Consider the following 24,583-nt stretch of genomic DNA (forward strand, 5'->3'; position numbering starts at 1 on the left):
TCGGATTTACCTCGGTCAGGAAGCATTGATGAAACAGGCTTCCTTAGATTTTATCCTCGTAGCACAATTTACAATATTCTTCAGCAGCTTCCTCTCGTCACTAGAACACACCCAATAACATGAGGTATGCTCCCAATATTAAGAAATACAAAGGCGATTTAAGAAAAGAATGAGCACTGGACAGTAATTTTCACTTACTCGTTATTAATGACGTGACCCACAATATGAAACACGGTGAAGGGCATTCTTCCACTCCTTAAGCTTTTCTTTACTGTATCTTTCCTTGTCTTCATGCCTTGAAAATGCTTCGGCAAAGACACCTTTACCATGTCGAACATCCTCAGGCTGAACATTATAGAAAACAGGGACAATTTTCGCGCCAGTTCTAAGTATAAAGGAAAGCTCTGCTAAACACCATGAGGATTGCGCATAGTTCTCAGAAATAATTGCAATATGAAGCTTAGCACTTCTCATAGCTGCTTCAAGTGCTGTAGGCAAGAACTCCCCCACTTCCAGCTCTTGTGAATCAAGGAAAACCCTAAACCCCATTTCCATTAAAGTATTATAGAGAGGGTTCGCGAGGGTTTCTTTAGCATCCACGCCACGGTGATTAATAAATACATCATACGCTGGCTTTTTCATTGGCATTATTGATGTCCCGAGCATATGCGGAGATGGTGCAACTTCTTCAAAAACATTTGTAGGTTAACAGCTAGTTACAGGTGTAGATGACAGTGAATTGGTCGTTCGAACAACAAAGAGGGAAGAAAAGAAAGCGAAGCAGTCAAACATGGACTGACAAAGGCGTTGGTATGAGAGTTTACCAGAAGGAGAGGGACAAGATTCATGTTTTTCATGAGAAGCATTTGCTAGCTCATTCTTGGATTGACTCCAAGTGCTCAATTGAGAAGTAGATGCCATGCAATGCTTCGATATTTGACCCCTAGAACAATAAGAATGGAAGGAGGATTTACACATTTTTAGCTAAGCTTTATATCTGTGCGCTCCTGGTAAAAGACAATGTGAACAACTTCATGGAATAAAGACGTAACTAGTATCTTCACCAGCTGTGGCCAACCCATCATTTTGGAGTTTTCAATAATTTTGTATGAAACGGACGATAGTGTGATAGAAACAATAAGATGACCTCGCTTATCAAGTTAAAAATGAGAATAAAACATCTCTCTAATTTGAGAATTATCTGTAATTTAATGGTGTTATTAAACGGTGAATAGATATAAACATTTGTAGCTTTATTGCCAGTTTGGATTTTTGACTAGCCTTCCCTTTTTGACTTCTTTTGAGGTAACTCGTCTTTGTGAGATTCTTAGTTCTAGTTCTTATCCTTTGATAATCATCCTTTCTTTTCTTTTTCTAGTCTTTTTATCTAGTGTAGAAATTTCTTTAAGAGTTGTGCTCCATTTTATTTTCTTGAGGGTCTTCCAAGGAAAATTTGGTCTTCTAAAAGAATTAAAAAAAGGGATACATCTTTATTGGACTTGGGATGCACGGCATAGATAATTGTTTCTTTTCAAGCTAGGCTAAAATTACTCCTTTGTATAATCTCTTTTCTACTATATGCCAATTTTTCTTTAGGCCTCCTTTCATGTTTTTTCTAGTTGCAGAGGTGGTGTTGTAGTTTTGAAAAATTTTCAATGCTCAAGGGGTTTCTTTTGATAGTGAGAATCATTAGTATAGAAACACAAAGGAGCTTGTTGTAGTTCATTAGGAGGTTGACATAAATGAGGATTTCAATTAGGGTTGGTTCTCATCTTACTAGAATTCCTCTCTATAGATTTATCACTCCATTTACATCTTTGTGGTGCATGAACTTTTTCTAGTCAAACTCGTACAAGATAGATTTTTGAAGAACATTTTTTTTTGGCATCTACTCTTTGTTTATATTGTTGGAGGAGTTTTCTTGGTGGCTCTTGTTGTTGGTTTTATTTGTTTTCAAAGATATAGTCTTCTTATGGAAGTTATTAGGTTACTTTCTTTTATTCCCTTTGTAGTTGCATGCCTAGGATTCTCTCTCTCTCTCTCTCTCTCTCTCTCTCTCTCTCTCTCTCTCTCACTTATTGGCTATCCATTATGGATCAATTATGTGTACCATTTTTGGGTTTAATTTAAAGATTTTAATCTACGAATCTATGCATACAGACATATCTATGCATATAGGGGACATGCCCTTTGGCCTTGAGTTACTAAGTTAAGGGTTTCTTCTATCTTTGTGGATGCCTTGTTCAGGGCTTTCTTTGTGTGGTTATGGGGATTGCTCAAAATCCACTTGAAGGTTATGGAAGCCTATTCAAAATCCACTTGGAGATTATGGGATCCTTTCTAGAACCCATGTTTCAAGCTTGGGGAGCCTATGAAAACCCTTTGGATTAGTGGCTTTGGCCTTGTCTAACTACAGATAGTCTTTCTCTTAAATGTATTTTCAACTTATTGTTTGATGGTTTTTAGTCTTTAAAGGGGCTGCAATTTTGTATGTGAACTATCTTTTGTAGCTAGAAATTTCTAGGCTTCAAATCCCATCAAAAAATCACCTATATATAAGGTTCTGAGACCCATTCAAAACTTATTTTTACTCTTAATAAAAATATATTATTATTTCATCTAGATTATTAATGATGCAATACAATATAAATATAGACTAATACACATTACAATTTTAAAAAAAAATCTTAAATACATCTTATATCAAACAAAATAATTTTTTTTTTAGTGAAGGGAATCTAGTATATTGCAATACATTGAAAGACCATGAAGATGATTTATGAGATATACTCATAAAATCCATACATACATGAATTAAAAAATTATACCTTTCTTTTTCTTTTCTTTTTTCAAAACTCTTGTGGATGGGATGCTCCAAACATGTAAGGTCTCCAAATTCTGATGAGGAAACACACAGACAATATATGCTAAAAGTAGGTGAGATGCCATTACAATACAATTTTCTAACTTCATGCCTTCCAAACTCTTTGTAGGCATTTCAAATGTCTTTCAATTTTGTAGAGCAACTTACTTGTCCAGGCCCTCATGAACAAAATTTTGTTAAGCTAATAAGGTCAAATATAATGCTGCAATAACATTCTTTTCTGAGCATTCTTTTTAATTCAAGTATCCTACACATGATTAATTAATTGACAAATTGTTTTGACATCACACACCTATTACCTTTTTTAAATTTAACAAATTCTTTTTAAAATAACTATTAACATGACTATTTAAAAAATTCATTAAAGACAACTAAGTATTTTCACACCATAAGAGATCATACCATTATAAGACCCTCTCCCCCACCATACCCAGACTTTCCTTTTAGCAGAAGGCACCCAATCGGTCTGAAATATCAAACAATTCTTATTGTTTGCTTTTGCATCCTGCAATTAATAGACAATTAGACCTTTGCATAAATGCACAATTATATAGTTCACTACTATATAATTAATGATATCAGATTTTCACAACCTATGATAATGAATTCAGTAAAATATCAGATTTTCACAACCTATGATAATGAATTCTTTTACTGAATTCAATAGTGTAACAGTGATATTGCCATATAATTTCCTAGTAAGGTACATCTTACCACCAGTTCCCCATTTTCCCGTGACAGCGTTATTTTTACTGCTTTCAGTGAGTTCAAATATCACCATTTGAGAAGACAAGCAAATGGGTTTTCTCATTCTCTCATCCACTACCGCATTGGTATTGTTTTCACTGTTGAAGATGGTACCCATTTCTTTCTGTTGGTCGAGGTACTCATGCATAGAAGAACTCAATGGAGAGTAGTACATGTTGCATTCATTTTGGGGTGCAAGGCTCTGGAGTAAATACTCATTAAATCTCAGGGTTTCTCAAGAGTAGTGTCGTTGTAGTAAATAGAAGCACATGACAGCACATTATAGTGGAAGTTATTATTGTAAGCAGCTTGCTTGTTGAGGAAGTGGGCTTCAGTGCTCTCAAGCCTTAACCTCAAATTCCCATTCACAACAATTGTCTGCAAGAGTTGGTTATCTTTATTTATCACATATTAAGAAAGAAATTAAGTTTAGAAAAATAATTTAGTTTTGACATTTTAACACTTTTAACCTAAAAATCAAGCCTTACTGTATGATATTTATGCTAATTGATATTCCAGCTGTTCTTGATCTCGTTGTCTGTCCTTCCTTTCAAGACTGGCAGCAATTGCCGACTACATGAAAATATATCATTCAGATGATGAAACGCAGAATATATGAAAAATGTTGCTGAAAAGAAAACAATTTACAACTTACACTGCTGGTGAAAAGAAATCTGCTTACAAGTTCACCTGTTGATCACTACGTTACTTATAAAGCAAAGGCATACATGTAGAGTTGAAGTGATTGAGTGAATTACTTGTTTCCAAGAATTTCTCTGAAATAGTATTTACAATCACTCTTTGTTAATACTACTATTCATAGAACGTATTCCTCCACTCCTGAAGTTTCTCTGTTGTCGAGCTTCATTTCTTTTCATGCCTGCACAACTAGTCAGAACCAGAGCGCATCTTGCACAACCGCAGCGTATGCAACTGCACTTTAACCAAATCACAGCTCGTTTTGATACAACTAATAATTGTTTAATAATCACACAGTAATGATATCGTTCTATCTCATTTACATTTTTTAATAAATCAAAAAAGATCTTTTATTTAATTAATCCTATGGGACGTTTTCACCAATGAAACGAGACGTCATAAGTTGAGAAAAACATTAAAATTCCTCTTTTTGGTTGAACGAGCCAAATGATGACGAAAATATCTCATTTATGTTGTAAACGACAGAAAACATCTTCGGTCCGAGTAAGAAAAGAAACTTGGATCGATCGACAGGCGTTGTCATGACAAATACGCCAATTTAAGAAATATCAATAAAGATGGCATCAATCCAATCCAGCATTGTTTTTGATATATTAAAATAGCTATGTTGGGTGTCAAATTACAAATATGGCGGCTTTAACGATGTTTAGTCTTGTTTGAAATTTCTGGTAACATTTCCACTGGAATCTGCCCTTTTAAAAATTTAAAAGGGAAATAAATACCTCGTAAGATGCGTGGATGTCTATAGCTGTTTTTTCTCTGTTCTGTCTTCTTTTTAGTTATAATGGAGATGATTTAAATTAATGTTTTCAAGTTTCTCTTTAGCATTAGTGTTTCTTTTGGGAACAGGGGAATGTACAGAAATATTATGGAAAACTATAGTACTTGAATATTTTTGAAATTAATCTAAGGTGAAAATTATAAATTAATTTCTTTTATGCTGGTTGGTGGCATTTTTTCGGATAGTCATTCTTTTTTGCAAAGAAAATTTGATTAAATTTTTTGAGAGTATGACTTTTAAACAGAATGCTTTGCAATGCTAGAGAAGTTTGTTTCATAGCTACATGTAATGGGGATTCTCAACATGCTTTATCTTGCTTTTGCCAACAACCCTCTGCTCATTAGGTCATGAGTATATTTGAAACAAATTAATTGTCTATGTTGAGGTAGAGATTAACTAAGTGATTTGGTGCATAAATCCGCATGACATCAATCACTTTAAATATCAAAGATTTATAGTATTGTACACCAAATGCTTCTAACCTAAAGTGTGTTTGCATCTTCTGTCCATTAAAATTTAGCACTATAAGTTTTCCCTTTCCAGACTGGTTTAATTACTCTTTAAAAAAAATAGCACCTTGGAGCTGTTTATTCATAGGTTTTTTGTAGGACATTAGAAGTCTATGAATTTGACTAGATGCTTGTGCGTATCATTGCATTTTCCTGGTAAGTTCCTCCACATGTTTTCTATGAGATTTTCCCCAACTTTGGTTTATTGCATCGATTGATTTCCACTTCTAATTTGGCTCCTCTATTCCTAATATTGAGGCTTTCTTTTGGGTTTATTTTCAATTTTTTTCCCACCTTCCTATTGGAAACATACAATTGGAACAATTGTTCTTTTTGTCATTGATGTCAAATCCATTAATAAGACATATTGCTACCTAATCTAAATGTCATATCTACCTTTTTGATGAAGAGGATTTGAAAAATTGCTCATAACAAGAACACCTAGAGGAATGGTTGAGTTATGATAAGAAAGCTACAATGGACATTTGATTAGATATATTTTGATAAAGCAAAGTGATTGTTTATAAGAAAGTTAAGCTAAGTTGAGCAATAGAGTAAAAGACTAAGGAATGTTGAATAATGCTAGTGTCAAACAAGTCACAGTAAGTGCCAAGAAAATCTAGTGTTGACTAAGCATCAATATCGACTGAGCAAGATAATTGATGCCAAGCCAAAATATTTACAATGATCGAGTAATTCAACGATGACCAAGTGTCCAAATTTTGAGATTACCGAGTAATAGTACTAAGAATGAATTTGAGGAAATCATGAGATCTAACTGACTCAGTTGATTTTTAGAAAGATGTAAACTATGTTGAAGATAAGATTGATGAGTTGGATCATTAAATTCAAGGCAAGGATTAGGTAAATACCTAATAGATGAATTCCAGAGAAGTTTCTAGAGGATGATCAAGAAGATGGACAGATACAATTAATCGTGGTGAACCCAATCATAAATCCTATGATCTACATTGATCGTGGAAAATGAAAAAGCAAGAATTACCTATTTAAATAGGCATGGAACCAAACTTAGGATGTATGAGAGAGAAGCACAAGGGTGAACACAAGAGTGTGTGAGTGAATGCAAAGCTAAAGGAGATTGCTTACATAGATGATACTGATTTTAATAAGTGAATCTAAGTAGATGGCTCAAGTGTTGTTGAAAGGAGAAGGGTGATTTCTTGAAGGGTTGCTAGACGAATCAAGAGCATAGATGACCATGGGGAACTTCTTAGTGAATCAACACATGGACTGAACATAGATTTGAACTTGCAAAGTGAGTTGTAGTCATATAGATAAAAAACCTACTATTTTCATTCTAATCATTTTAAATAGTCTGTATTGAAATCCTTTTAATAGAGGTTGACCTAACAATCATTTGGAATACTTAACAATCTATGTAAATCATTTAACAAGGTAGCATTCTAAATGGAGTGATCAAAGTACTCTAACAAGGCCACTCCTAATAGGATGATTAAATATTTTAACAAGGTCACATTTAATGGTGCATATTGTAAAACTTTAACAAAGTTGGCTCCTAACAAGGCTCACTTCGAAAGAGTGAAAAAGAGGTGACATGTTGCTAGCGATTTTTCCCAAATTGGGTTTCCACATAAAATCCTAGTGTCAAAACTGTGTTGAATGCTTTATATGGTTTTATATTTGATAATATTTTCATTAAGAAAAACATTTTATGTTTCAGACAATAATTTTATCATTATAGTAGAGACCAAGGAACATTAGGATAAGAAAAATAGTGAGTGTTTATGCTTAATTGTTCAACTGGTACTTATGGACCTTGAGTAACTAATTCACCCTCTGCTCTCAGTTATTCTAAACATTTCCAACAATTGCTATTAGAGCCTAGTGCTTATAGAGAAAAGTTTGAAGGGAGTTAAAGCCAGAGATCATGACTTACAAGAGGGATAAATCAAAGCTAAACAAGGAGAACTTTCCTACATGGAAGACCTTGATGAGGTTGCACATATCTAGTATCAATGATGCTACTATCAACTTTGGGGACAATGAGTATGTGAAGGTAATAAGTACTCCTCTTACAACTGACCAACTAAAGAAAAAATAAGAACACAACCAAGAAATTTTGGAGATTGCCTCATGCCCAAGTTATGCCGATTTTGATGACTTAAAATATTGTAATAGTGCAAAGAAAATGTGGAAAAAATTGAAAACCATATATGGAGGTGATGAAAATGTCTTAAGAGCCAAATAGAAACATGAGAATCATGGAAGGTGAGAATATAATGCAATATTGCACAAGAGTCAAAGAGGTTGTCATGCTATTCATGGTGAAAATGGATAAATCAAAGATGAAACAATAATAAGAAAGGTATTGAGGACTCTACTCCCTATATATGCCATTAGAGTTTCTATAATCCAAGAACTAAGATGCACACTAGGTAACACTTTGATTATAGAAGGTGTAATTGGAAGACTTACTACTTTTGAGATGTGTAACTTTGATAACTATACACCTGCTACTATTGAATCTACCTTCAAGTCTCAATTAGTTCTTAGAAAAAGAAAAGGAAAACATGTGAAGAGTGACACTGACGGTTCTGATGATGGGATTGGTGAACTTGAAGCCCTTATTGTAAAAAACATTGGAAGAGGAAAAGATAAATACAAAGGTAAACTACCTATTACTTGTTTATCATGCAACAAGGTTGGTTATATTGCTGCTAGGTGTCCCAACATAGAAAATAATGATGAAAGGAAGGAAAGAAAATACAAAGGAAGATGAGATGATAGAGACTACAAGAGAAACAAGGATGACAAAGCTAAGACAACTTGTTATATTTCTAAAGAAGAAATTGATAATGAATTTGAGAGTAATGATGATGAAGTTATCTATACTTATATGAAAGAAGACTCTAATGAGGATGCTCGAAAAATACATTAATCTCATATTTAAACAAAAGTGAAAGATGGATAGTTGACAATGGATGCTCCAATTATATGACTGGTGAAAAAGATAAATTTGAAGATATTGGTCCATACAAAGGTCGATGTGTTAAATTTGATAACGATATTCCATGTGTTATAAAAGGTAAAGGAGCTATTCAATTGACTCACAAGATAAAATGTGAGAATGTTTACTGTGTTAAAGGACTTAACTATAATCTGTTGAGCATTTCACAACTAAACAAATCAAGTTATAGAGTTGAATTCCATAATACAAAGGCCAAGATACATGATGTCGATGATAAGCTAATTGGGATTGGTGATCAGACAAGAGGTAACTTGTTCTATCTAGATTTATCAAATGCAAAATTTTTGTTTGCACAATAAGAATATGTTTGGTTATGGCCCAAGAGGTTATGTCATACAAATTTTGACAATTTGGTAAATATCAGTAAGATGAAGAAAGCAAGGGGGTTGCCTAAACTAAAGAAGCCTGACAATGCTATGTGTACATAATGTCAATTAGAAAAAATGACCAAGCTTATTCTTAAGAGGAAAACATATGGGTATGTGTAGGATTATGGTCAACCAAACTATGGCCTTAAGTGATAGTGAAAAAAAAAGCAAATCAGGGTTATGTTAACTTGACATGTAATATTAAAGTAGTTATAGGTTTTATATCAAAAAGTTGTAAGAAAACAATTTGTAGAAAATTGAATGTAATTTCTAAACTACTAGGACTTATTTGGAGAAAAAATAATTTGATTTGTCAAAATTTTGGATTTTAATGCAATACTACAAAAATTTTAGGGCGAAAATAAAAAGTAGGTGTATGCTTGACCACCTTAATTAAAATCAAATGGTAATATTTTTTAGTAAAATTATAGATTAAAAAAAAGTAGACTCATGGCCAGATGTGACACATGCTTTTAGGTATTTTTATTCTAAATAAATAATTAAATATGAATTTTCTACTATAATTTTTTCAAAATAAAAAAATTGAGTTGTGCCTAATCACCTTAACTAATTGAAAAATTTATCATTTTCTATCCTTATACTAGGTGAAGCATAAAATGTGACACAACTTTTTGATTCCAAAAATGTTATACCATTTGAAAGTTATAGCTATTTTTCAATAAGTATGTCAATGAGCACTTTATAGACATTTTCATTAAAAATTAACTAAGAAATACTTATCAAACTCAAAATTTGACAGCAATCATATCGATGGGATCTTGAGAGTGTTATAATTTTTTTTTTTTTCATTTCATTGAATTTTGATGAAAATAATATTATCAGATGGCTACTCAAAGTCTAAATGTTAGTGAAACCTATCTCAAACACTTTTTTTGAGCTGACCAAATAGGTTTGGTAAATACCAAGCCTAATGGAGTACTCATTACTAGATTGGGTACCCAAAAAGTGGTGGTCGAAATTGTTTCAAACATTCATAGCCCAAATTTAGGAGGGAAACCAAAATTTGAGAAGTGTGGCCATTATTATTATTAAACATGTTATTATTATAAATGATTATGATTATGATTATTATTCTTATTATTTATAGTAATGTTATATTATTATTATATATAGTAATATATGATTATTATGATTATTATTATTAAATACAGTATAGTAATGTATATAATTATTATTATGATAATTATTATTAAATATAATATAGTAAAATATATGATAATAATAATAATTATTAAATATTATATAGTAATAAATGTCTTTATTATTATTATTATATAATCTATTAATATATTATTATATTAAAATATATAGTATTATATTATTATTCAATATAATATTATCATGAAATACGTTGAAAGGGGTTTGAATGCATCAAAAGGCGTCATAAGATAACCTACAACCCCTTTCAATGCATTTCATGACAACATATGTCCCTAGGGGTCTTAGGATCCCTAGGGGATTGAATGGGTCGAAAGGGGTTATCATATGTGTCAAAAGGGGCTGTAGGTTATCCGATGACCCCTTTTGATACATTTGAACCAACCAAATAGGTCCCTAGGGGTCCTAGGATCCCTAAGGACATATGTTGTCATGAAATACATTGAAAGGGGTCATAGGTTATCCTAAGAACCCTTTCAATGCATTCAATCAAAATAAATAGGTCCCTAGGTGTCCAAAGACTCCTAGGGATATATGTTGTCATAAAATGCATTGAAAAGGATCATAGGTTATCCTAGGACCCTTTTGAACACATTCAATCAAACTATATAGGTCCCTAGCAACATATGTTGTCATGAAATGCATTGAAAGGGGTCATAGGTTATCTTAGACCCCTTTCTACCCATTTGTTTGAACCAAATAGGTCCTTACGGGTCCTAAGACCCATAGGGACATATGTTGTCATATGTGTCAAAAGGGGTCATAGGTTATCCTATCATCCCTTTCAACCTATTTTATCAAACCAAATAGGTCCCTAGGGGTCCTAGGACCCCTAGGGACATATTTTGTCATGAAATGCATCAAAAGGAGTCATAGGTTATCCTATGACCCCTTTCGACCCATTCAATCAAACCAAATAGGAATATGTTGTCATGAAATGCATCAAAAGGGGTCATAGGTTATCCTATGATCCCTTTTGACCCATTCAATCATACTATATAGGTCCCTAGGAGATGCAAGGAAGGAATGGAAAACTAGGGCCAAAGGCTCACCTAGCTATCCAAACCACCTTGCAAGAGTTAACACAATAGAAGTGAATACAAAGAATAACAACCAAAGGAGGAAGAAGAGTGAAATTCTTTTATTGATTCATCAGATTATCTTCATACATGCCTAGCTATAAGGCCTTCTAGGTTATGGCCAAATACAAATACATTCACATTCAAAGATCTAACAACAAATTCATACTTTCTAGCTCTGCTCTGCAATCCCCTTCAAAAAAATTCCTAACTCCAAGCCCAAAAACTCTATATATACTTGCCAAAACGTCTTATAGACCATTCTTTAACATTACATAAGAGGAAGGCTGACCCAACAACAGTTTGGACACATCCAAGAAAAGATCTTAACATAAATGTCACGATCGAAGTAAATCCTGCAAGTCAGCTCACAAAAATCACATCCAAATGCTGACACTCGGCATAAATAGAAAAACTCAACACATGAAGAGTCACTTGGCATACATTTGGTAACTTAGCACATGAAGAGTCACTTCGCATACATTGGATTACTCAGCACATGAAGGAACACTCAGTCAACACTAGATTGCTACAATAACTTGACATCCATTAGAGCTATAGTAACTTGGCATCCACTAGAGCTACAATATCTTGGCATCCACTAGAGCTACACTAACTTGACATCCATTAAAGCTACAATAACTTGGCATCCACATGCATAATGAAAAAAAATGAGCAGGATAACAAGGAAACCCAGGATGCTCCTACATCAGAAAACAAGGGTTGAAAGAAATGATTCTCCTATATTATTGAGATGTCACAATCTGAGTTGAATCCAACTCAAATTGAGAAATCTATGAAGCAGCTTCAATAGGCCTATTCTTCCACTTCACCAAATATTCATAGTAATCTTTTCCTCCTATGCTCTTGCCAATTCTTTGATCCAATATCTATTCAAATTCTTCAATCTTCTTCTTAGGATAATCTTAAATTCATCATCTAACTCATGATATTTATACAAATTAGCAATATTGAATATAGGAGATATATCCATGTCATTAGGTAATTCAACTTCATAAGAATTACCACTATCAAACTTCTTTAAGATCTCAGAAGGTCCAAATTTTTTCATCTTTAGCTTACTATATGTTCCAACAAGAAATCTTCTTTTCTTTAGATGAACCATCACCTCATCACCAACTTCAAAATTATGATTTCTTCTAGATTTATAAGCATTATCCTTATACTTATGATTACTTTCTTCCAACCTCAACTTCACTTCCTTATGCAAAGATCCATAAAATCAACAAATTCTTGTCCTACAACACTTCTTTCTTATTCACTAGCAACATCTCTCAAATCTGATACTCCTCTAGGCTTCATTCTAATAACAATCTCAAAAGGTGTCTTCCCCATACTCCTATTCACAGAATTATTATATGCAAATTTAGCTTGTGCTAATACCATCCCCCAATTACTTGGCTTTTTCCCAACTAAACATCTGAACAAATTACCCAAGCTTCTATTCACAACCTTTGTTTGTCCATCTAACTGTGGATGGAATGTAGAAATAAACTTCAACTTAGTACCTATATTCTTCCATAAAGTCTTCCAAAAATAACCAACAAACTTACTGTCTCTATCAAAAATAATGCTTCTTGATAATTCATGCAATCTCACAATCTCTTTAAAAAAAAGTTCAGCAACATGCTCTGCATCTGATGTCTTCTTACATGGTATGAAATGAGCCATCTTAGAAAATTTTTCCACTGCAATAAATATAGAATCATACCCCTTCACTATCTTAGGTAATCCAAGAAAAAAATCCATATTGATGTCATTCCAAGGTTTCTTAGAAACAACAATAGGTGTATACAAACCAGTATTTTGACTTACTCCTTTTTCAATTTGACAAAGTCCACAACTCTTTACAAAATTTTGAACATCCTTATACATTTGTGGCCAATAATACTTCTCTTTCAAGCAAACTCCATGTCTTATCAATTCCAAAATCTTTAGCCAATCCACCACTATGCTTTTACTTAATCAGATTCAACCTCATAGAACTTCTAGGAATACAAAATTGAATGTCTTTGAAAAACATATCTTCTTGAATGAAATACTCATCATACTTATGTGATCTATTAGATTTGGTGCTCTACACTCTATCCACACCTCAGAAAAATCAGGATCAGCATCATACAACTCTTTCATTTCATCAAAACCAAGAACTTCAACCTTCATTTTAGTTAACAAAGAACGTCTTCTACACAATGCATCAACAACTTTATTAGTAACTCCACTCTTATGCTTAATAATAGATGTGAAACTCTGTAAGTACTCAACCCACTTCATATGTCTCTAATTTAATTTATGCTAACTTCCCAAGTATTGTAAAGCTTAATGATCAGTATTCAACACAAACTCCTTAGGAAACAAATAATTTCTCCACTTCTTCAAGGATTGAATAATAGCATAAAACTCTTGATCATAAAATAGAATACTTTCTTTTAGCATCATTCAACTTCTCACTAAAGAAAGCAATGGGTTTACCTTATTGACTTAATACAACTCCTATTGCATTACCATTTGCATCACATTCAACTTGAAATACTTTGTTGAAATTAGTCAAAACCAATATAGGTAATTCGACAACCTTTTATTTCAAAGTCTCAAAACTCTTATCAGCTCCATGTGTCCACTTGAATTCCTTTTTATCTCCCCTCATTGTCTCAGTCATATCATTACAAACAACACTGAAATTCTTTATAAACTTTCTATAAAAACTAGCCAAACTATGAAATGATCTTACCTCACCCACATTCTTAGGTGTAGGCCATTCCAAAATTGCTTTAACCTTCTCAAGATCCATCTTTAATCCATCAACTAAAATCACAAATCCCAAATACACAATCTCCTCTCACATAAAAGAATGCTTTTTTAGATTAAGCAACAAATTTTCCTCTTTCAACCTCTGCAATACATATCTAATATGCTCAAGATGTTCTTCCTTAGTCTTACTGAATATTGGAATGTCATCCAAATAAACAATCACAAACTTATCAAAAAATCTTTTTAGAACTTCATTCATCAACCTCATGAAAGTACTAGGTGCATTAGTCAAACCAAAAGACATAACCAACCATTCATACAAACCATCTTTTGTCTTGAAAGAAGTCTTACATTCATCACCTTCTCTAATTCTGATATGATGATGGCCACTCTTTAAATCAATCTTGGTAAAATATTTTTCTCCACTCAAACAATCCATTATGTCATCCATCTTCGAGATAGGAAACCTATATTTCATTGTTATCTTGTTAATAGCTCTAGAATTAGTACACATTCTCCATTCTCCATTATTTTTAGGTGTTAATACAATAGGTACAACACATGAACTCAAGCTCTCTCTGATCAAACCTTTCTACAATAACTCATGCACTTGACTATTAAGTTCTTCATTCTTTGTAGGTGTCAATCTATATGGTGCTTTGTTCAAAAAACTAGCTCCAGGAATAAGATCCATGCAATGACTTATACTTCTCATTGGTGGTAAAAAATCATGAATATCCTTAGCAACAATACCCTTATACTCATTCAACAATTCTATAATTTCTACTGGTGCTTGGTCAATACTATCAACTATCACTTGGTCACCATTGACTGGCACTCAGTTAGCACTATTTTTTGGCACTTGATTACTATTGACACAACTTGGTTTCTTTGGAATTATAGAAAAAAAAATTTGATTTTTTTTAATTTCCTTTTCAAATTTTTTCCCATTAACCATGCCAATTTTTACAGCAGTACAATTAACCTCATCTGGACTTTCAATTAAAGGCAACAATATTTGTTTCTTCCCATTCACCAAAGAGTATATTGATTTAGTCTTCCATCATGCATAGCATATCTATCATATTGCCAAGGTCTACCCAATAGAATATGACAACAATCCATAGGCATAATATCACACAACACTTCATTAAAGTAATGTCCGATCTTGAACTTCACAAGGCATTTACCAATATCTTATGGTCATCTTTGATCCATGAAACATGATAGGGTTTAGAATGCTTCAACCTCTACAACTGCAGTTACAACTTTTTAACTAGCTCTTCTAATGCCAAATTTGTAGAACTTCCATTGTCAATGATCACTTTGCAACATTTTCTAGCCATCTTACATCTTGTCTTGAAAAGACTTCTCCTTATAACAAGTTCCTCATCACTTCCCTTATTACATAAGATTCATCTCACCATTAGATTTTCTCCAACCTCAGTTCCACTTGGTGAACCCTCATCATCACCTTGAATCACAAAATTTATGTTACCTTGCCCACTTTCAAAGGATCTACATTCAAAATATCTATGTCCCTCTTTACCACATCTGAAGCAATTACCATGAAATCCACCTCCAGAATAAGAATTACCTCTTCATCTATAAGAATTAGTACCTCCTTGATAAGAGTTACCACTTTTCCATTCAATCTTTCCTTTCTCATCATTCTTCCACTCATATTCTCCTTTATCCTGCACAAAACTTTCAAATTTTCCACCTTTACCATAAGATCTACATCTACTTCTCTAGAATCTGCCACCTCTACCTCTTTGTCTTTGTTCATGCTTCTTTGCTAAGATCTCCTTAGCTTTCAAAGCATATTTATATGCTCTTCCACACTTTCCAACTTCACAAAACTTATTTCATCTTGTATTCATAATCTTAATCCATTAATGTACCTTGCAATTTTCTCAATATCATCATCCACATGTCTAAATTTGATGTCCAATCTATAGAATTCCTCAGTATACTCTTTCATAGTCATTTCCTTTTGTTTCAAATTTTGTATCTTTCTCAAAAAGCTAACTTGGTAATCAAAAAGAAATAATTTTTTCTTTACCTTGTTCACCATCTTTGGTTAAGTTTCGATCTTCTCCTTTCCTCTCCTTTGTCTATTAGTTTTCAAATATTCCCACCATACTGATGCATGATGTTTCAACCTAGTGACTACAATCTTCACCTTTCTATTATTAGGAGTGTTTTCACATCAAAGAACTTCTCCATATTTGAGATCCAATCCAACACAACATTGGTGTCCAATTTTCCATCATAAGGAACAACTTCTATAGTAGGCTTTGAATTTTCCCTAGACAACACTCACAACAATCTTTCCTCATCTTGATCTTCCTCAAGTTCTAGATTATGGTTTGGTGTTGTTGCTTCATCATCACTTACATCATCAAGATGCACTCCTCTCCTCTGGGTTGTCTTCATGACATCTAATTTGGCTACAATTTGTCTCAATTGATCTAATATAGCATTATTAGCATTATTTCCTCTACTATGAACCATCTTTACAAATCATGTTCCTAGAAGATCATAAACCTTTGCAAGTTATAGGTCAAATCCGTAGATCTACCATCCTACAACCAAATCCAAATTAGGGTTCTACAGAATCCAATCTCCACAAGGATGAACTTCAAGCTATGATACCACCTAACACAAGGAAGGGATGGAAAACTAGGGCCAAAGGCTCACCCAACTATCCAAACTACGCTACAAGAGTTAACACAACAGAAGCAAACACAAAGAACAACAACAAAAGGAGGAAGAAGAGTGAAATGCTTGTGTTGATTCATCAAATTATCTGCATAAATGCCTAGCTATAAGGCCTTCTAGGTTACAACCAAATACAAATACATTCACATTCAAAGATCCAACAACAAATTTGCACTTTCCAGCTCTGCTATGCAATCCCCTTCAAAAACTTGCCTAACTCCAAGCCTAAACACTCTATATATACTTGCTAAAATGGCTTACAAGTCATTCTAAAATATTACATAAGAGGAAGGCCAACCCAATAATGGTTTGAACACATACCAAGAAAAGATCTTAACTTAAATATTGCAATCATAATAAATGTCGCAAGTTGGCTCATAGAACATACGTCCAAAGGTTGACACTTAGCATAAACAAGAAAACTCAATACATGAAGGGTCACTTGACATACAATGGGTAACTTGGAACATGAAGAGTCACTTGGCATACACTAGGTAACTTGACGCAAAAAGGAACACTCTTTCAACACTAGATTGCTATAGTAACTCGACATCCATTAGAGCTATAGTAACTCAACATCCATTAGAACTACAATAACTTGGCATTCACTAGAGCTACAATAACTCAACATCCACTAGAGCTACAATAACTTGAGATCTGCTAGAGCTATAGTAACTCAGCATCCACTTGAGCTATAGTATCTTCGCATCCATTAGAGCTACAATAACTTGGCATCCACATGCAGAATGAACAAAAATAAACAGGATAACAAGGAAACCGCAGATGCTCCTACATCACTAGGGGTGCTAGGATCCCTAGGGACATATGTTGTCATGAAATGTGTCAAAAGGGGTCATAGGTTATCCTAAGACCCCTTTCAACCCATTTGAACGAACCAAATAGGCCCCTAGGGATCCTAGGAACCCTAGGGACATATGTTTTCATGAAATGCATTTAAAGGGGTCATAGGTTATCCTATGACCCCTTTCAACACATTCGATCAAACCAAATAGGACCCCTAAGGACATATGTTGTCATGAAATATATTGAAAGGGGTCATAGGTTATCCTATGACCCCTTTTGATTCATTCAATCAAACCAAATAGGTCCCTAGGGGTCCTAGGACCTCTAGGGACATATGTTGTCATGAAATGCGTCAAAAATGACCTATGACCCCTTTCAACCCATTCAATCAAAACAGAATAGGAACCCTATGGACATATGTTTTCATGGAATCCATCACCCCTTTCGAACCATTCAATCAAACCATATAGGTCCCTAGGGGTCCTAGGACTCCTAGGGACATATGATGTCATGAAATGTGTCGAAAGGGTTCATAGGTTATCTATCCTATGACATGTTTTGAGACATTTGATCAAACCAAATAGGTCCCTAGGGGTCCTAGAACCCCTAAGGACATATGTTGTCATGAAATGCATCGAAAGGGGTAATAGGTTATCCTATAACCCTTTTTGATGTATTCAAACCAACTTGCACTCTGTCCCCACTGACAGGTGATACCTGTAAGAGAAAAGAAAGATTAGAAACCATATATTCTCCAATATCAAATAGAAAAACTAATGAGAAGACAACATAATGTATCGTAGATGTCTCAAGGCCAAATTAAATAGTTGAGAGCATGACATTATCAACCTGTCTAAGCTCCTCCTTAGTGATCAACTAAACATGAATGAAGATCACATACATGTATAAGTTAGTATGGGTTAAAATTGCTCTATTATAAAGATTAACTTTAAATCACATATGTCATTAAAAAATATGTATTCATGTACTGACACAGAAGGATTCCATGCGTCTAAATGCCCCTCCTCTCTCATGTCAGGGTGTGTAGCCCTTGTATGCACATTTGGTGTATCCTCCTCAAATACAAATAGATACTCAGAAAGATCACCTATGGGACCCAAACAAATATTCTTACACAATATGCAAGTATGGGGAACAAAAATATGAGATGAGCTCACCAATGATAAAATCATGCTAGCATCATCAACACAGGGAGGCAACACTGACCTAGCCTAGTAGATCAATAGGTTACTCAATCTATGGATGGCTCTAATAGTTTGAGAGCTAGCCTCTGCAATGATATTAGGATGTTGCACTAGAGGAGGGAGGGAGACATCAATAGGGTGGACAAAAGTGCCAACTTTCTTCTTCTAGGAAAAGGGTCTATTCTAAGGGGTTCCTCCTCCTACACCCATGTTGGTCCTCATGCTCCAATAGTTCACCTTGAGGTATAACACAAATTCAGCATACATTTTTTTAATGAAATAGAATGACACCTCTAAGTTGTTGTGTGGAGGGATGTCAAAAACCATGCACCAATGATTCCAAAAGTTCACATGCATAGCCTCATTTGTGCACCATTTAATTGATAATTTGGGCTTTGTGCATTATACTTGTTTACCAATTTTTGGGTCTACAAAAAGGATAACTATATCATCTTTAGTTATATTTAGGGTTGCAACCTCATCATAGTCCAAATCATCATCAAACATGGCATGCATTTTCTCATGTCAGTGAAAAAAAGCATTTTTTTGATTGGTAAGTGTTTCAATATTATCCACTATGGTGTTTAACATGGATAACATGGGAGCCATAATGGGTATATTTTTATATGTGGTTCACAAAACCCTCAGTTTGGCAGGATTTTTAAATATCAAATCTTCAATTCAAAGAAGGTTTTGAGGGGGGTAGGGAATCATTTGGTGGACATTTTTGAGGGGGTAGGGGATTATTTTGTGGATGATTCTGAGGAGGTACTGGATCATTTGGTGAAGGGTTACGAGGAACATTATTTCCTACCTTAGTATCATCATTTGGGTCAGCCATACCTATTAATTTAAAAAACATAATTTCTATTAAAACAACTTGAATTTCAACAATTTCTATTAAGAAAACCTAATTTTTAACAAATTCTATTTAAAATAACCAATTTATAATAATATTCATTGAAAACATAAAAAAATTACCTTTATCTAATACTCATTTGGAAATTCGATACTTGAATGGAGCTCAATAATAAAACAAAAATAATGCAATGCAAAATAGCTCTCAAGTTTTTAAAAAAAAATCTATGTCACAAGTTTTGGGTATCCAATTTTATATCGAATACTTGATTACTGATCGAATATTCGAAAAGGCTTGGTCCAAACTATTTAGCCTTGGTACTAGGATGGGTGGAAAAAGGTCAGAGCAAATTTTGAAACACTTTTAGATATTTTCAAACTCCACTTTTTTACATCACCACTTTTTGGCATACCATGATCCTACAAATACCCATACACAACTAGTGATATTTTGGAATTGGTTCATATTGATCTATGTGGACCCATCGATGTTCAAAGTTATTTTGAAGATAAGTATTTCATTCTATTTGTTGATGACCACTCTAGGATGATGATTGTGATGTTTTTTAAAGATAAATTTGATGCTTTTTAGTTATTCAAGTGGTATTTAGCCAGATTTGAAAAAGAAATAGGCCTTGAGTTTGAAGGTATTTACCAAGGATCCCTCCTCAGAATGGGATAGCTCAAAGGAGAAACAATCAATAATGGATTGTGCAAGAACACTAATGATGGAAAATAGTGTATCAAAGAAGTATTGGAGAGAAGCTGTTAGTATTACTTTTTATACCCTGAATAGAGTACAAGATAAGAAAGGTAAAAATGCTACACCTTTTAATTTATGGTATGGTTATGCTTCTAATGTAAAATATTTTGAAATATTTGGAAAAAATGCTATATACTTAAGGATAATTGGAATGGAAAACTTGATGCAAAAAGTGATGAAGCTATATTACTAGGATATTCTACCAAGAGTAAAGATTACAAGTATTTAAACTCAAACACTAACAAACTTGTATAAAGTTCAAATGTAAAAATTGATGAGTTTGCAAAAAGAAGTGAAATTTCATGTAATGAATAACATGAAGATTATAGTACATTCATCTATGTAGACAATGGTGCTCTCAACACTAAAAATGAATAAGAAAATCAAGCTGCAATTTCCCAACAAATATGAAATGATGAAGTGCAAATACAAATTGTCAAGGAACAAAGAGTGAGTACCAAGCAAAAGAATGAAGATCTCAAGTCACAGATAGGCAATACTAACCATTAGATAGAAAATACCGAGCGTAAAAAAGTTGGACTCGAACCTAAACAAGAAAGATCAAATGAGCTTGAGATTTTTTTTCAAGAGGAACCTATAGAAGAACAAAGAAAAAAACTACCACTACTGGTAACACTAGATCAAGTGTTATGAAAAGAAAAGACCCAAAGATGACACATGGTTACTTCTGAAATTTGAGCCCAAATCAGTAAATTATTCATTAGAAAATGAAGATTGGGTTTAGGAAATGAATGAGGAAATTTACTAGATTGCAAAGAACAATACTTGGACCTTAGCACCAAGATCTAAAGAAAAACATGTTATTGGAACAATATGGGGTTTCAGGAACAAATTCAATGGAAATGGTGAAGTAACAAGAAACAAGGCAAGATTGGTATGCAAAGATTATGCTCAAGAAGAAGGAGTTGATTATGGAGAAACTTTTTCTCATGTGGAAAGACTTGAAGGAGTCAAAACTCTGGTTGCATATTGAATCTATAAAAATTTCAAGGTATATCAAATGGATGTCAAACCTACATTTTTAAATGATATACTTGAGGAAGAAGTGTACATTGAATAACTTGAACGATTTGTAGATCTAGACAAGAAGAACATGGTATGTAGACTAAAAAAAGCTCTTTATGGATTGAAGCAAGCCCTAAGAGCATGGTATGAAAGATTGCATAACTATTTGGTAAAGATTGGTTTTGAAAGGACAAATGCTAATAATAATCTATATTTTAAGAATGGTAAGAGCAATGAAGTACCTTTATCTAAAATATTTGTTGATGATATTATATTTGGAGGAAGAGAAGAATTATGCAAATCATTTGCTAATGAAATGAAGAAGAAATTTGAAATGTTTATGTTTGGTGAAATCAAATTGTTTGTTAGATTGCAAGTATGTCAAATGAAGTTTGGTATTATTATTACTTAATCCAAATACATCAAGAAGATACTAAAGGATTTTAGTATGGAAGATTCAAGGCCACTGAGCATGCCCATGTCTATAGGATAGAAGCTACCTAATATTCTACTTAAGTGAACCATAGCTTATATAGACCCATGATTGGAAAATTATAGTACGGTGTTTACAAAATACAAGATATTACATTAGATGTTGGTATAGTTGCTAGATTTTCAACAAATCCTAAAGAGAATCACATGATGGAAGTGAAAACCATAATGAGATATCTAAAAGGTACAAAATACTATGAATTGTATTACAAGAAAAGTGATAGATTTGAACTAAAGTTATTCACCGACTCAGATTTGGAAGGAAATGTTGATGATAGAAAAAATACTATTGGAGGTGCATTATTTCTAGGAAAGAGATTGGTGTCATGGATAAGAAAGAAGTAGAATTGTATTTCCTAATCAACAACTAAAGCCAAGTATGTGGCAGATGTAGTGAACTGTTCAAATATCATGTGGATAAAAAAATTACTGACAGGTATGAAAGAAGATATTATAGGTCCAGTGGTTATCAATTGTGATAATACAAGTTCTATCAACATTTCAAAGAATCTAGTGATGCACACTAAGACAAAGCACATTACTATCAAGTATCATTACTAGAGGGAACTAGTTCAAAATGAAGAAGTAAAGCTAGAATATGTGCATAACAAAGAACAAATTGGTGACATATTTACTAAAGCCTTACCTAAAGATGCTCATGAATATCTTACAGGTAAATTAGGGGTTATTCCCCTAAATAAAGCTACTTAATGAGAAAATATGCATTGCATCAAATGTGCTAATCAAAATATCTTACGCATTGATGCAATACAACTCTACTTTGGAAAATGCCTAAGGTAGATAGTTAAGTTCAATATTTCAGTTCAGTCATAGACAAATGACAACAATTAGCTAGACATACAAGTATCTACATAATCCAGATGTATGAAGTGAATGAAGATTATAAAGATAAGTTTCTTTGGAATTTTTGTCAAAGAGAGAGAGATATTGAAGAATCAAGAAATTATAATGGAGACATACTAAGATAATAATACAAAAGAGGCCAAGATAGAATATACAAAAGAAGGTGTATCCAATGGGAGATCTATTATTTTAGAGGGAGAAAATGTCATATAGAGAATCAAAATGATAGTAAACATATTTTGGATTGTATGCCAACAAAGTTGCCAAGATACTAAGTTGTTTCTAGCATTGAGATGTTGCCATCAATACCAAAGAGGGAGATTGTTGGAAAATTATAATTAGAACAATTTTTGTTTTTTCATTGGTGTCAAATCTATTGATAAGACATATTTCTACCTAATTAAAATGTCATATCTATTTGATTGATGAAGAATATTTGAGAAATTGTTCATAACAACAGCACCTAGGGGAAAGGTTGAGTTATCTAAAGAAAGCTACAATGGACATTTCATTATATATAATTTTACATAGTGAAGTGATTGTTTATATCAAGAAAGTTATGCTAAGCCAAAAAATAGAGTAAAAGGCTAAGGAATGCTGAGTGATGCTAGTGTCAACCAAGCCACAGTAAGTGCCAAGAAAATCTAGCGTTGAACAATCATTAGTATTGACTGAGCAAGATAGTCGATGCCAAGCCAAAATATTTAGAGTGACCAAGTAATTTAGTCATGATCGAGTGTCAAAATTTTGAGATTTCTAAGTAACAGAATTGAGAATAAATTTGAGGAAATTGTGAGATCTAACTAAGTTGATTTCTTGGGAGATGTAAACTATGTTGAAGATAAGATTGATGAGTTGGATCATTAAATTCAAGGTGAGGAATAGGTAAAGACCTAATAGAAAGATTCCTGAAAATTTTCTAGAGGATGATTAACAAGATGGATAGATACAATGAATCATATTGAACCTTATCATAAACCCTAAGATCTATTGTGGAAAATAGAAAAATAAGAATTACCTATTTAAATATGTATGGAACCAAACTTAGGATGTATGAGATATAAGTTACCAAAGAAAGGTGGATCAAAGAAGGACAAGGGTGAAACAATAATGTGTGAGTGAATTTGAAGCTAAAGGAGATTATTTATGTAGATGCTACTAATTTTGATAAGTGAATTTAAGTAGATGGCTTGAGTTTTGTTGAATTGAGAAGGATGATTCCTTGAAGGGTTTCCAGGTGAATCAAGAACAAAGATGATAATGGGGATCATATTAGTGAATAAACACATGGACTGAACAAAGATCTGAATTTGCAAAATGAATTGTAGTCATGTACAGATAAAAAACCTACCATTTTCTTTCTAATCATTGTAAATAATTTGTATTGAAATCCTTTTAATAGAATTTGACCAACAGTCATTTGGAAGACTTAATAATTTGTGTAAATCCTTTTAAAAGGTGACATTATAAATGGAATGATCAAAGTTCTCTAACAAGGCCACACCTAATAGGGAGGTTAAATCCTTTAACAAGTTCACATTTAATAGTGTTTATTGTAAAACTTTAATAAGGTTGGCTCCTAATAGGGCTCACTTTGAAAGAGTGAAAAAGTGGTGATATATTGTTGGTATTTTTCCCAAATTAGGTTTCCATGTAAAATCCTTGTGTCAAACCTATGTTGAATGCTTTATATATTTTTATAGTTGATAATTTTTTCATTAAGAAAAACATGTTATGTTTGAAAAATAATTTTATCATTATAGTAGAGATTAAGCAACAACATGATAAGTCGAATAGT

The 24,583-nt window shown here is 33.2% G+C and overlaps 1 protein-coding gene across 1 annotated transcript; it reads right to left on the minus strand.

The window, feature by feature from the left end:
* Positions 1-204: 204 nt before the first annotated feature.
* LOC149545967 (toll/interleukin-1 receptor-like protein) lies at positions 205-648 on the minus strand. Its single transcript, XM_089793868.1, has one exon. It carries the CDS (start codon positions 646-648, stop codon positions 205-207), a length of 444 nt encoding a protein of 147 aa, XP_089649994.1.
* Between the last annotated feature and the right edge of the window lie 23,935 nt (positions 649-24,583).

The sequence above is a fragment of the Cupressus sempervirens genome, chromosome 7 (genome assembly GCF_028749045.1).
Source record: "Cupressus sempervirens isolate cs-2001-9-10 chromosome 7, ASM2874904v1, whole genome shotgun sequence".
In the NCBI taxonomy this organism is placed as follows: domain Eukaryota; kingdom Viridiplantae; phylum Streptophyta; class Pinopsida; order Cupressales; family Cupressaceae; genus Cupressus; species Cupressus sempervirens.